Raw genomic sequence first — 13,893 nt, forward strand, 5'->3', positions numbered from 1 at the left:
TGTTACGTAAAGCTCCGAATTATTATTATTATTAGTTTCAAGGGTGTGGTCATTGGCATCGACATCTAGATCGTGATAATGCTTGAGGCCCAGTGCCTCTTTTTGTTTTTTCGTTTGTTTGTTGTTGAGATTATGCCTGTGTCCTTTTACCTTCCCTGCTTTTCAATTGATTGCAGCTCTTCTTGATTTTACGTTTCTTTAAGATACTTTATGATGAACCATTTTCTTTTCTTTTTCTGCATATCCCTGTGTAGTAGTGGCACACCTAACTCCGCGCAACTGTGATCTTTTACAATAGAATTGAAAATGTGGAACATAGCAGAGGGGGAAAAGTCTGAGAGAGAAAAAGCGGGAGACCGATAATACATTCTTTTTTTCTTTCTCATTTCTATTTCGTGCTTGTACGCAAATCTCTTTTCGATTTTCGTTTTCTCTTTTGACATTCTGGTATACATGTATTTGCGGCCCACCTCGATTTCAGTACTGTGACAAGTTCATTGAATTCAAAGAAAATCGTGCAATTCTCTTCCAGGTACTCAGAAATGCACGGCTGTATCATTGCACTTCCAACGTTTTGCGAATCGCGTGGCACTATATGACGTGACAAGTAGTAATTACTGGACACAGACTGGCGCCAATTCACAGCTAGCCTTAAACAGGATTTAATCAGCAATTAGAGTTAATTGGGACCCCCCACAGTAATCAGCATCATTCAGTGAATCATCACACTAATTGGGGAGCGTCTAATTCGTGTTCAGGCCAGCTGTGAGTTGGCGGCAACCTGTGTCCATAAAAAAGAAAAATAGATAGAGTGGAGAGTTTAGTTGAAGATCAACAACGCCATCTTGAAGAAAGCGGTCCGGAACGGCCGCTGACCATCGCTGGGCGACTAAGCACAGAGGCAGGTTGTAAAGCATCGCAGCCATGACCACCGGTTCCGGACATCCTGTGACGTCATCACGACATGTCTGGGCAGGTTAGGACAGCTCTGAACATGCGAGGAGAAAAACACTCATAATACAGAGGCTGGGAAAGCAAGAGTAAACATGCTAACCATAAATAGCTAACAACAAAAATAATTAGTTACACAACAAATGAGCCCACCACTAGTGTCATCATCAAGACAACAATGATCAAGATGAATTTTTCCATTCCAAAAAAGAAAAAATACAAAGCTAGATGCATCAACGAAGAAAGCATGCAGGTTGGGGCATCTCAGGAGCACTGCTACATGAGGAAAAATCGCATGAGCGCTGGGCAGCAGGGGAAAGCAAACACAGAAAAACACTTGAACAGAGCGAAAAAGACACTCACCATCATTGGACACGTACACCGCATTCCCGCATTCAAGAGTGACGAACAACACATCCGCACCCCATCAGAGGCAAACAGAACCCCACCGAAGCTACGCTCTTCCACTAACGGTCAACACAATTGCTAGGAACAGAATTACGCGTCCACACCAGCCAGTGTCCAAGAGAGAAGTGAATCCTTGCGCCCTCTGCAGGCTTTGCTCATTGCTCCTGACGTCATCCTATTGGCTCAGGGCTACACTGTTTTCTTTCACTAATGTCCAACCCATCTCCTCTAGACAAGGTCCACTTGAAACAAGTAATGGTATGATGTCATCACCCAAGCATGCAGCTGCGTGGCTCAAGGACGCGTACGCTCTAGACAGGGGACCTGTTGTTTACTGAATCACTATCCCACATCCTTCATTCTACTACAATGATTGCATAGGAAACAGAAAAAGTATTGCAGAAAAACATCGCACATGAGAGGTGATTGTAGGAATTAAGCATTTTGTTCCCAAAGTCTTACTAAATTAGACTTACGAATACAGGAAAAAACTAAATATCCTAACAAGTAACATCATCAATGGCTACATACAACGAGCTAATCAAGACATGTCCGTCCCATCCCAGAGCCAGGCAGATAACGGAATAATGACACTTTGTTCCTCCTGACTAAAGCCATGCACCTGTCCCCCTTGCAGTTAGTCTAATTGAATCCCAAAAATATTAAGAATCATTCTAGCACTACTCTCATTCAGGGCAGCACTATCGTCAAGACAAGAATGTGTCTTTTCAAAAAGAAAAACAGAACTATATGTAGAAGGAAAGCATAACTGGTCAGGACACCCACTGTTACATCGGGAAAAATCGCATGTTTCTCCGACAACAAGGGGAACAAAAATGCAGAGAAACACTTGAACAAAGTGGAAAACCAGCATCCAACTATTCTAAGCACACACACTCCTGTTATTCGAAGAACAATGCTCATCATAAATCCGTACAGGACAATGCACACCACCGACCAACCTCTCATTTTTCTATTGCTACACTTTTTCCCAGTAACGATCAATGCATTGGTCCAGACACCTGAAAGACTGCATGATGTCATCACTTCCTGCAATCACATCCACATCACACTCCTATTATTTATTGAATTGCAGGATTATTTCTTTTTTCCTACTCTTAATGGTATTCATTCTTACATTAAAACTAAAAAAAGAATCGTGCATGAACGCTGATCTCAGCGATTTTCACTGTAAAGGCTTATCATGGTCATTAGAATCACAACAGCAGTAAACTACCACTGCTCTTTGAAATAATAATTGTGACCCTGGAACACTCAACATCATAACCTGGCTTACGTAATACATGGCGCTCAACCTTTTCTATGCCCATACATTCGTTGTCTGAGGCTACACCTGCGAGCAAAAAGGCGCGAAAGCCTGGGGGCAAAGTTCCATTCGCGCTCGTCGGAGGACTACACAGAACGCCGTTACGCGAACAGATATATGATGTGATTGCATTCCTACTATATTAATGATTATTGCATTGCAGTTTAGAAAGACTATCACAAAAAGTCCGTCCTACACTCAACTATAATTTAGGAGCCTTAAAATTCTACTTTCTATGGAACCTATAATTGCCCTGTTACTTGGATCACTATTAATCAAGCGCTCCAATTTTTTCTCTTCCCATTTCAACCGTGTCATGCAGTGAAGCAGTCTCACATCCAAAATCTCACATCCATTAGGTGGCGTGCTAGGAATTTCTGTCCTGCGCTCAGATGCAAGCATTTCTGCACAAATACCTATAACTGCAAACAGCTTACTTCCTCAACACGCCGTGCTCCTAATGACATCTAACAAAAAAAACATACAAACCCTCTTCTCAAGAATCCAGCTGTACCATGCAGCTTTCTTCTGCATAAAACCGGTGAAAAAGGGAATGGGAAACAAAAAATTGTGCGCACTTGTGCTTGAATTGCAATGACTTCAAAAACCGAAGCATACGCTAATAAACTAAGAAAAACACACCTATTTCTGCTATCAGGTAATTCTTGCATGGTGCTACATACACAGACGCATTGCCCTTGCGTAAAGAAAGCACAGGACAAGGGCACACAAATTCCTTTAAGCAAGCAGGGAAAAGGCTTAAAACGGAGTGCTCAGGAATAATAGCAGACTCACCACACACCAGTACGAAACTCAACGGCTAACACAAGATAACAAAATACTAGCGGCGGGTAAAACTGTAACAAGAAAGACACTGCTAAACAAGCCCCAAGATGCCATGGTGACGTCGCCATCCAGCATAAAACAGTGCGCTAACTCAGGGAATCGGTAACGCGCGCGCGTCGCGTGTCCAAGCCGGCGTGGGGTGCGGTTCTGGCGCACTGTTTTATCACTTAAACAGCAGTAGAGCTGACATTGTAGTACCCTCGCGATAAATATTTTATTGCAGCGACAGCAGAATGTATTCAGAAAGGCTTCGGGTGTGTAAAGTCAGCCCAATGCATGTTGATGCAAGCGCACTGCTCTATTGGGTTCCCAAACTTGCAGCCCACGATGCTGGAATGATTATTTGATTTTTTTTATTCGCGACGGTCGGCTGGCGATAACCTATTACATCGGGAACGAAGACCTATTGTTTCGCATTCGTATACGTATATCTCTGTACCGCGTTTTGACGATGGTAGGATAATTATTGACCTGAGGAGTAATATGAATTTATGTGGTTGTGAATTGACTTTGGGTTTACACTCGATGTGACTACAAAAAATGTGACAGTGCGCGTGATCGTTTGTGAAGCTGGGACCCCACTTGACAAGTAAGTTCTTTGTGTGTGCCTTTTCGGGTGGCACGAGCGATAAATTTATGCACTATTGCGTGAAATATTGGGTTAAAACAAAGGTAGTCGCGTTTGCATTGCTATCTGTAGGATAGGCCGAGCGTTTTTAATGGAATTGTCTCGCGAACCTGGTGAAGTCTTTGATTTGGGCAGGCTATTTTATGAGTGCCCGACGCCGGTTCTGTTGCGGTACATTTGATATGATAAGCAGTTTGCTTTGTTCTTGTAGTGTGATTCATGCCTTTAGCTCCAATTCTATCAGTAGAAATGAATAGGAGTGTTTGTTTGTTAGTATGTGTCTGTCACGTTCGTAGCGCTGTTCAAGCTTTGTTTTCTTTGCAAAAATTCATACTTTATGGTATTAAGCTGTCCAAGAAGAAGTGACTTTCCCTGCTCGCTTAAGATAATTTGTGTGTCCTTTTTCTCTGCTTTCTTCACGCAGGGACAATGCAATTGTGTATTTAGCATTTTGCAATATATTATCTGATAGCAGAAGTGGGTGGGTCACAGTTTATTAGCGTGTGCCTTATTTTATTTTTTCTCTTATAGCTATGCGAGCAAAAGTGCGTGTAATTTTTCACTGCACTTTTCTTATTTTCTCTACTTTTATGCAGAAGAAAGCCTCCTGGTAAAAGCTGAATAGTGTTCTATCAGTGGAAGTGGGGTTGTTTGTTTAATTTTGTTGGGTGCTCGATATGTTGATGAAGTAAGCAGTGCTTAATTTTGCAGTTATGAGTTTTTGAGCAGAAATGCTGGTGTGGCGGCCCGTGTGTGATGACGAAGACGTGCCTCTGCTGCCACGCGCTACGGCGCTGGCACGGCAGTTCTACCGGCACTGTCCTAGCATGAGGCCACGCACATCTGCCCGCAGGGGCATTCCATCATCGCCGGTCAGGACTCATGTAGAGGAACACCACCTCCTCTACATTTCGTGACCCGAACAACGAACACCATGTTCGGCATAATTCGGCCAAGCACCATCCCAAATTACTGCAAGCCCACCTCCGAAGGTACACTCTAAATCCGACACCCGATATGTACCGCATGAAAGAGGACCCGCACCTGGGCCAGGCGGTACACATGAGGTGCAGTCCTCAACCAGCAGGTACAGTCCGCGACCACTGCGAAATTCAAACGGTACAAGGGCTCCGAGACCCATCCGTACCGGCTAGGTACCTTTTAAGCGCGATCTATAGCAGCTGTACCTCATGTGTACCGCGTGTTTCCGGCGCATGAGTACGAACGCCTTCTCACGATATCCATGCGCTGCAAAAATATTTCGTGTGATTCCGAATACCAGTCTATAAATTCCCTTATGCAGCAGTGCCGTAATGGATGAGCACTATCATTCGTCAAAGAAGTGCAATAACTAGAACCCATGACTGTGAGGGATCGCATGTTTGGGAAGAATTCGTTTCTTGCAATCGCTGCTAATCTTGCAGTTACAGGTATGGGAGTGCAAGTGCGTGTAATTTTTCACGACTCTTTCTTCTTTCACTGTTTTTACTCAGTTTGCATCCAGGCAGAGCAGAAGAAAGCCGCTTGTCATATAGCTGAGTGCATGAGAATTGAATTTCTTTGTTGTTTGTTTTTTGTTAGATGTTGTTGAGTGTCAGTATTCACTTTGCTTGATCTGTTGATGGAGTAAGCTGTTTGCAGTTGTAAGTATTTGTGCAGAAACGCTGGTATCTGAGAGTGGAGGAGAAATTCCTATAAAGCACCTCTCATTGTGCAATCCTGAGCTGCTGTCTGTGTGTGCGCACGCGCGCGTGTGTGCTTTTTTTCCTGGTTTGTGACGTCATCATGGCATGTTGGGGCTTGTTTAGCAGTGTCTTTCTTGTTACAAATTTACCCGCCACTAGTATCTTGTTCTTATCTTGTGTCAGCCGTTGAGTTTCATAGCGGTGTGTAGTGACTCTGCTATTATTCCTGAGCGCTCAGTTTTAAGCCTTTCCCTGCTCGCTTAAAGGAATTTGTGTGCCCTTGTCCTGTGCTTTCTTGTGGCAATGAGTCTGTGTATGTAGCATTATGCAAGAATTACCTGATAGCAGAGATGGGTGTCTTTTTCTTAGTTTATTAGCATATGCTTCAGTTTTTGAAGTCATTGCAATTCAACCACAAGTGTGCACAATTTTTTGTTGCCCATTTCCTTTTTCACCGATTTTACGCAGAAGAAAGCTGCATGGTAGAGCTGAATTCGTGAGAAGAGGGTTTGTATATTTTTTGGTTGTTAAATGTCATTAGGAGCACGGTGTGTTGAGGAAGTAAGCCGTTTGCAGTTATAGGTATTTGTGCAGAAATGCTTGCATCTGAGCGCAGGACAGAAATTCCTAGCACGCGATCCTCAGTGTAAATTAATTATTTTGGATGTGAGACTGCTTCACTGTATGGCAAGGCTGAAATGGGAAGAGAAAAAATTGGAGCGCTTGATTAATAGTCATCCAAGTAACAGGGAAATTATAGTTTTCATAGAAAGTAGAATTTTAAGGCTCCTAAACTATAGTTGAGCGTAGTACGGACTTTTTGTGATAGTCTTTCTAAACTGCAATGCAATAATCATTAATATAGTAGGAATGCAATTCACATCATATATCTGTTACCGTAACGGCGTTCTGTCTAGTCCTCCGTGGAGCGCGAATGGAACTTCGCCCCCAGGCTTTCGCATCTTTTTGCTCGCAGGTGTAGCCTGAGACAACGAATGTATGAGCATAGAAAAGGTTGAGCGCCATGTATTACACAGACCTGGTTATGATGTTGAGTGTTCTAGGGTCACAATTATTATTTCAAAGAGCAGTGGTAGTTTACTGCTGCTGTGATTCTAATGACCATGATAAGCCTTTACAGTGAAAATCCCTAAGATCAGCGTTCATGCACGATACCTTTTTTAATTTTAATGTAAGAATGAATATCATTAAGAGTAGGAAAAAGAAATAATCCTGCAGTTCAATAAATAATAGGAGTGTTACTCAGTCTTTCAGGTGTTTGTAGCAATGCATTGATCATTACTGGGAAAAAGTGTAGCAATAGAAAAAACGGGAGGTTGGTCAATGGTGTGCATTGTCCTGGACGGATTTATGATGAGCACTCTTCTTCGAATAACAGGAGTGTGTGTGCTTAGAATAGTTGGATGCTGGAAGTGTTTCTCTGCATTTTGTTCTACTTGTTGTCTGACAAACATGCGATTTTTCCTGACGTGACAGTGGTCGTCCTGACATGCCCAGATCTGTTCAGTCATGCTTTCCTTCTACATGTACTTCTGTTTTTCTTTTTGAAAAGAAACATTCTTGTCTTGTCAATAGGGCTGCCCTGAATGGGAGTAGTACTAGAATGATCCTTAATATTTTTGCGATTCAGTTAGTTCAGAGAGTAACCACAAGGCGGACAGGTGCATGGCTTTATTCAGGATGAACAAAGCATCATTATTCAGTTGTCTGCAAGGCTGGGCTGCCTGGCTCGGATGGGACGGACATGACTCGATTAGCTCGTATGTAGCCATGGATGGTGTTACTTGTTAGGATATTTTGTTTTCTCCTGTATTCGTAAGTCTCATTTAGGCATTTAGAATGAAATGCTTAATTCCTACAATCACCTCTCATGTGTGGTGTTTTTCTGCAATACTTTTTCTGTTTCCTATGCAATCATTACAGTAGATTGTAGTATAATTGTGGGATAGTGGTTCAATAAATAACAGCTCCCCTGTCTAGGGCTTATGCATGCTTGAGCCACGCAGCTGCATGCTTGCGTGATGACGTCATACCGCGACTCTATTGTTTCAGGTGGACCTTGTCCAGAGGAGATGGGTTGGACATTAGTGGAAAAAACAGTGTAGCCCTGACACAATAGGATGACATCACGACCAATGAGCAAAGCCTGCAGAGGGCACAAGGATTCACTTCTCTCTTGAGCACTGGCGGGTGTGGACGCGATAATTCTCTTCCTAGCAATTGTGGTGGCCGTTAGTGGAAGAGCGTAACTTCGTCGGGGGTTCCGTTTGCCTCTGATGGGGTGCGGATATGTGGTTCGTCCCTGGTGAATGGTGTGTGACAATTGCGGTGGATTTTGGGACGAGCAGATTTACAAGGAGGGAATGCGGTGTACATGTCCAATGATGGTGAGTGTCTTTCCACTCTGTTCAAGTGTTTTTCTGTGTTTGCTTTCCTCTGTTGCCCAGCGCTCGTGCGATTTTTCCTCGTGTAACAGTGCTCCTGACATGCCCCGACCTGCATGCTTTCCTCATTGATGCATCTAGCTTTGCATTTTTTGTTTTTTGGATGAGAAAGATTGATGTTGATCATTCTTGTCTTGACGATGACACTAGTGCTGCCCTGAATGGGAATAGTGCTAGAACGATTCTTATAATTTTGCGATTAAATTAGTTCAGAAAGTAACCACAAGAGGGAAGATGCATGACTTTATAGAGGAGAAAAAAGCATTACAATTCAGTTCTGTGCCTGGCTCTCGGATGGAATGGACGTATCGTTCTGCGCTCCTGTGACTGCCGTTGTGGTGGGCTTATTTGTTGTGTAACTAATGCTTTCCCTCGTGGTAACTTTGTCCCGCTTTGTTTGCGGCTTTCATGCCCGTGCATGTCGAGTGCTGGTTGCTGTTGTCCAGGCATCCTCACCATTCCATTTTGTATCTTCTTCTGCCTTGGAAACGAGAGTAGTGCTGGCGTGATTCTTAATAATTTTGTCATGAGATTAGTTGAGAAAGTAACCGCTAGGGGGTGCAGCTGCGGGACTTTATACAGCAGAAAAAACCATTACGAGTATGTTCTCTGCCTGGCTGTCGGATGTCGCTCCCCGTGACTGCTGTTGTGTAACTAATTCTTTTTGTTGTTAGCTATTGATAGTTAGCATATTTACTCTTGCTTTCCCAGCTTCTGTATTATGAGTGTTGTTCTCCTCGCATGTCCAGAGCTGTCCTAACGTGGCCAGACATGTCATGATGACGTCACAGCTGACGTCACAGGATGTCCAGAACTGGTGGTCATAGCTGTGATGCTTTGCAACCTTCCTCTGTGCTCCGTCGCCCAGCAATGGTCAGCGGCCGTTCCGGACAGCTTTCTTCAAGATGACGTCGTTGATCTTCAACTAAACTCCTTCTCTACACTCTATCTCTGTCTATTTTTTTGTTTTTATGGACTTCAAGATGGCGTCGTTGATCTTCAACAAACTCCTTCTCTCCACTCTATCTCTATTTTTTCTTATTTATGGATACAGGTTGCCGCCAACTCACAGCTGGCCTGAACACGAGTTAGACGCTCTCCAATTAGTGTGATGACTCACTGGATGATGCTGATTACTATTGGGGGGTCCCAATTAACTCTAATTGCTAATTAAATCGTGTTTAAGGCTAGTTGTGAGTTGGGAGGCAGTCTGTGTCCAGTAATTACTACTGTGACAGGCAACAAAGTGAGCGGCACGGCTGGTTCTAGTTAGATATGCAAGTAGAAAGTTACCTTGTGCCTTAATTATGTGCACCTGTATGCAGCTTGATTATGTACAGGGCGATCTTTCATTGTTTAGACTTTTGTAAAAAGTAAAATAAAAACTGAGAGCAACAGCAATGACATCTTGCACCCATGGTAGTTATTATATCTTTTGGGGGAAAACGCCAGATGTCTTACGTATCCTCAAACGAACACTTACTTTGAAATCGCTAATGTTTGCTATGCAAATGAGTCGAAGCCGAATCTCCAAACCTCTTGAGCGCAAAAGGAGCGACGCTCATTCCACGTCAAAGGGCCACGTGGTTTCGAACGATCAAGCTCATCGCAGTACGGGCTGTTCAGATGGATCGCCCCCTTTTCAGGCCCATATAAGCTGCCGACAGCCAAGGTCTTGTCGTTTCGGCGCTCGAGAACTGCGTATACTCGGCACAGAAAACACTTGCGATTTATTTCTCGAGCCTGCTCGTCTTCGGTTTTTAGAAAACGGGTTAGTATTTAAATAACGACTGGCTAAAAATCTGCTCTCTCTCATTAAATAAATTTGAACTAACAAATAAATTTTAGGGAACTAGGCGTGCAATGTCGTGTCGTAAACGATGTCAGCTGTCTTGGGTGCAGCTTGTATATTTTTGGTGTATGTTGTGTCATTGCAAAAATTTAAATAACGCACCATCGACAGATAGGCCTGGTCGCCCAGCATGCAGCGCGAATCTAGCGAAAAATTATTTGCGGTACTTTCATTTGATGGAGGTAAGGTCTCGAATTTCTGTTGTTCTTTTGTTTTCTTCTCATGATCCCATGCGTTTATTGAGGACTTTTGAGTTGTATAATAGTCCGACATTCTGGGAGTTGAGAGGTGCATTCACGAGTTGTTTTTAAGTACTAACTGAGACAACTATTTCATAAATTGTTGAATCTTACGTAAAGAGTGAAGCCCACATTGCTTCGGCGCAAAGTACCTACCTGTAGATGTTACCAGCAGTGCCATGTTGTTGAACATGGTGGTATGTATAGTCTTAACCTGGTCACACCTCCAGCTTTATTAAGCTAATTATTACAGAATAAAGGAATTAAAAGTTGATTTCATTTTTTCTTTTATTATTGGGACGATAATGGCAACAGGGGCAGCAGTGCTTGTGAAATATGGTGCCTTTATCGCTGGATTTAGAAACACGACTGTTGACACAAGCCATGTAACATGCTTTATGCCCCTGGCATTCTTTTTGTTATTTGATACTCACAGACTGGCTTCGATGTTCCACAATCAGCGTTGATGTCCTTGAAGAACCGGTCAAGAAGAACCGTCACATCGCATCCTTGTCTTGCGAGTATTTCCGGAACACAAGTCCTGCTGTATTCGATCATACTGGAAGAGATAAGACGTAAGCAAGGATCTCCTAAATTACAGAGACATTCTGACGCCATCCCGTAACATCCCTTGATTGAGCCACGCAGAATAAGCAGCACAGTGAACTGCGCAGGAGAGATGGAACAGTTTTTCTCCTCACTCGAAGCGGCAAGCCACCTCAAACGTCATCATCGAGATGATTTGGAATCAGTCAAGTTCCGTGAGAAATATCGTGTCGCTCTTACTGGCCAAGTTTTTTTGATGAAATCATACACCCCCCTCCCCACCCCCCTGTTCATACAGCGGACCTATATCAGTAGCTGAGTTTATATAAACTCCACAGAGCGGCTCTAGTTGACCGCCGAGTCGAGCTGAACTGTACCCGACACTGCTTACATGAAGCCGCTCAAATGCGAGCCTATCGCAGCGAATGCGATTTCCAGTTTCTCTTTCTGGGCCCGCCTGTACAGGCCTTGCACTGACTGTATGGCTATCTCGGACGCAACGACAGGATGGACTGGGTCGCACAGTTCGCTCGATCAGAATTCGGCCCGAGCGCGTTTACATGCACTTCGGTGCATGTGCTTCGCGTCGAGCGGGTCAACCCACCCCCGCTGTCGAGTTATTGCTACTCGACTCGGCGCGGGTTCATCCCGACTCAACATCGTTTACATGAGCGAATTGAACTCGACAACTCGACCCGCTAATGTCCCACTAATCTGTATGCCGCCAATATAGAGGAGAAGCAAGCACAAGGAGCTGCAAGGAGAAAGAGCAAGAAGGAAGAGGAACAGACTACAGACAATGAGCTCAGCCTGCAGAATCATTCATCCTGGCTTTCCTGCAAATTGGCATGTAACCACCGAGTACGTTAGCACACTCGCTAATCAGCTAGTACGTCCCCCAGAAAGAGCGCCCGGTTGAAAAACACTACAGAAAATATCATAGAAACATAGCATTCTCTCAGAATTTCTTACAGAAGCGACTTCATCTCTCAGAATTTCCTACAGAGGATACAGGTCCGTATACATATTCTCACAGGCACATCAATCAGAAAATATCCTGTGGAATAATTCATGGTCTGGCCTTGCGATTTCTATGAGAAAACAATTCATACAGGACTGACTTTCTCACGAACCTCGCTTCAGTCTTCAGATAAATTTTGAAGGATATTTCCCTGTCGGATGAACATGAAGCAAGAAATGACGGACCGCAGAGAGTGATATGTCGTCCGTGTTGGAGAGTAGTTCGTGCGATTTCGTATGTTTGTGAATAATCCCTGTTAGGTAGAAGTGCCATGGTTGCTCCGTTTTGTCGTTCCTAGTGAAACTATCAATTTTATAACCCATTATGATATTCCATCGTACATTAGTGGAGGCGTTTGTTCCAACCGCCAGCAAGCGAGTTAGTCTGCTTTGAAACGAGGAAGCGCATGGACGCAGCTATGCAGACATGAGCTATGCATCTCAAGCAAATACTGCATGACATTAAGGATTTTCGTCGCATTTGAGGTATGTAGCACGTGTGCGTGTCGTATATAATCGTCGGTGCTGTGTATTCCCATTCTTTATGAGTCTTTACCACTGTTTACAGGTATTCTGTGGGTCGGAAGGTAGAATGCTGTGAGATCGTTATAGCAAACGTGCTTTGGGCAAACCGGTATGTTACATATTTCTATGCCTCTCTCTCACGCACACACATTTTGTTGTAACCGTGCTTTTTGAAATGCTTTTTCTTCTAGGTTAAACTCGGAAGAAGCGGCAAGCACGCATTGGATGCGAGTTCGTGGTCGTAACCCATTCTCGTCTCGAGGAAGTTGGATGGTGCTTTTACCTAAGAAATCCAACGCGTTCCCAAGGTGCAAAACATGAACTTGGCATAGTCACATGAATAAATTTTTTGGTTGTCGCATTAGAGATTTCAAGTATGTGTACAATGCATTGAACGCTTTTACGGCAGTGTGCGTGGATGGCGCGCGGATGCCATTTCAAAAGTACATAAGAACTGAATCAAGTTCCTTGGTTTATTATTTGTGTGATATCTAGCGATGGCTTGATTCATTTGTGTTTCGTATTGGAAGCTTCCCAAGTGATCTCAAAGAATGGAAACCACCCGTGATAGATTCTGTGGCTCTTATTCTCCTGGTTTCTCCTGGTAAGAAGTCTAAAGGAAATCCTGTAAGATTTCTGTAAGAAACTGGGGAAGGGGGCAATTCTGAGAGATTGCTTTGTGAGAAACTCTGTAAATTCTGTGAGAATGTCCAATTATCGCACATAAAATCTCTTAGAATAACACAAGAGATATTTTGTGAGATTTTCTGTAGACTTTTTCAATAGGGCGACACCGCACGTTCAAACGTCCCCAGCATTCATTTATCAAAGAATAGTATATGTTGCACTGACTACAAGCTCACCCTCTCCTACTGAGCTCCCGTTCCCACTCACCTGTTTACGTATTTGTGTTTCGTGAGAACTGTGTCACCACGCGCACAGATATGGAATATCCGCTCTTATGAAATGGAAAACATTTCGTGAGATGTGACGGCGTGCACGTCTTCTTTTCTTCTTTAGAAGATACAAGCTAGAGAGTTCAGTGCATCGTATGCTATTGTCTTTGCGTACCAAAGGGATAACATTGGTGGTTCTGCGCTAGCGCAAAACATGAAGACAGCTTCGCGCATTGAGCAGAACCAACAAGCTGCCCGTTACGTCCGCAAAGCAGATAGCATACGTCAACTGTCTAATTAACTGTCTAGCTAACTGTTATCTCTATTTCCAGAAGTACTGGCGACGAAAAAAAACCGAGTAAGGGAAATGGGGCAAAGGAGACATTCATAGAAGAATCGTCGTCAGCGGTACTCTGACCCGAATTTTCATTCACTGAAGCAGCGCAGAGTGCTACGGATTACCTGTTCGGGTTCACAAACCAGTTTCCAGGTGTGTACCAACGAA

The 13,893-nt window shown here is 43.6% G+C and overlaps 1 protein-coding gene across 1 annotated transcript in view; it reads right to left on the reverse strand.

Annotated features, from left to right (window-relative positions):
* Window positions 1-13,893, reverse strand: part of LOC135374083 (uncharacterized) — a 165,648-nt gene that overhangs the window by 47,396 nt on the left and 104,359 nt on the right. The window contains exon 13 of the mRNA XM_064607080.1: window positions 10,836-10,960. Coding sequence (XP_064463150.1) covers window positions 10,836-10,960 — 125 coding nt within the window. The remainder of the gene's footprint in view (window positions 1-10,835; window positions 10,961-13,893) is intronic.

Source organism: Ornithodoros turicata, unplaced genomic scaffold (assembly GCF_037126465.1).
Source record: "Ornithodoros turicata isolate Travis unplaced genomic scaffold, ASM3712646v1 Chromosome42, whole genome shotgun sequence".
In the NCBI taxonomy this organism is placed as follows: Eukaryota; Metazoa; Arthropoda; class Arachnida; order Ixodida; family Argasidae; genus Ornithodoros; species Ornithodoros turicata.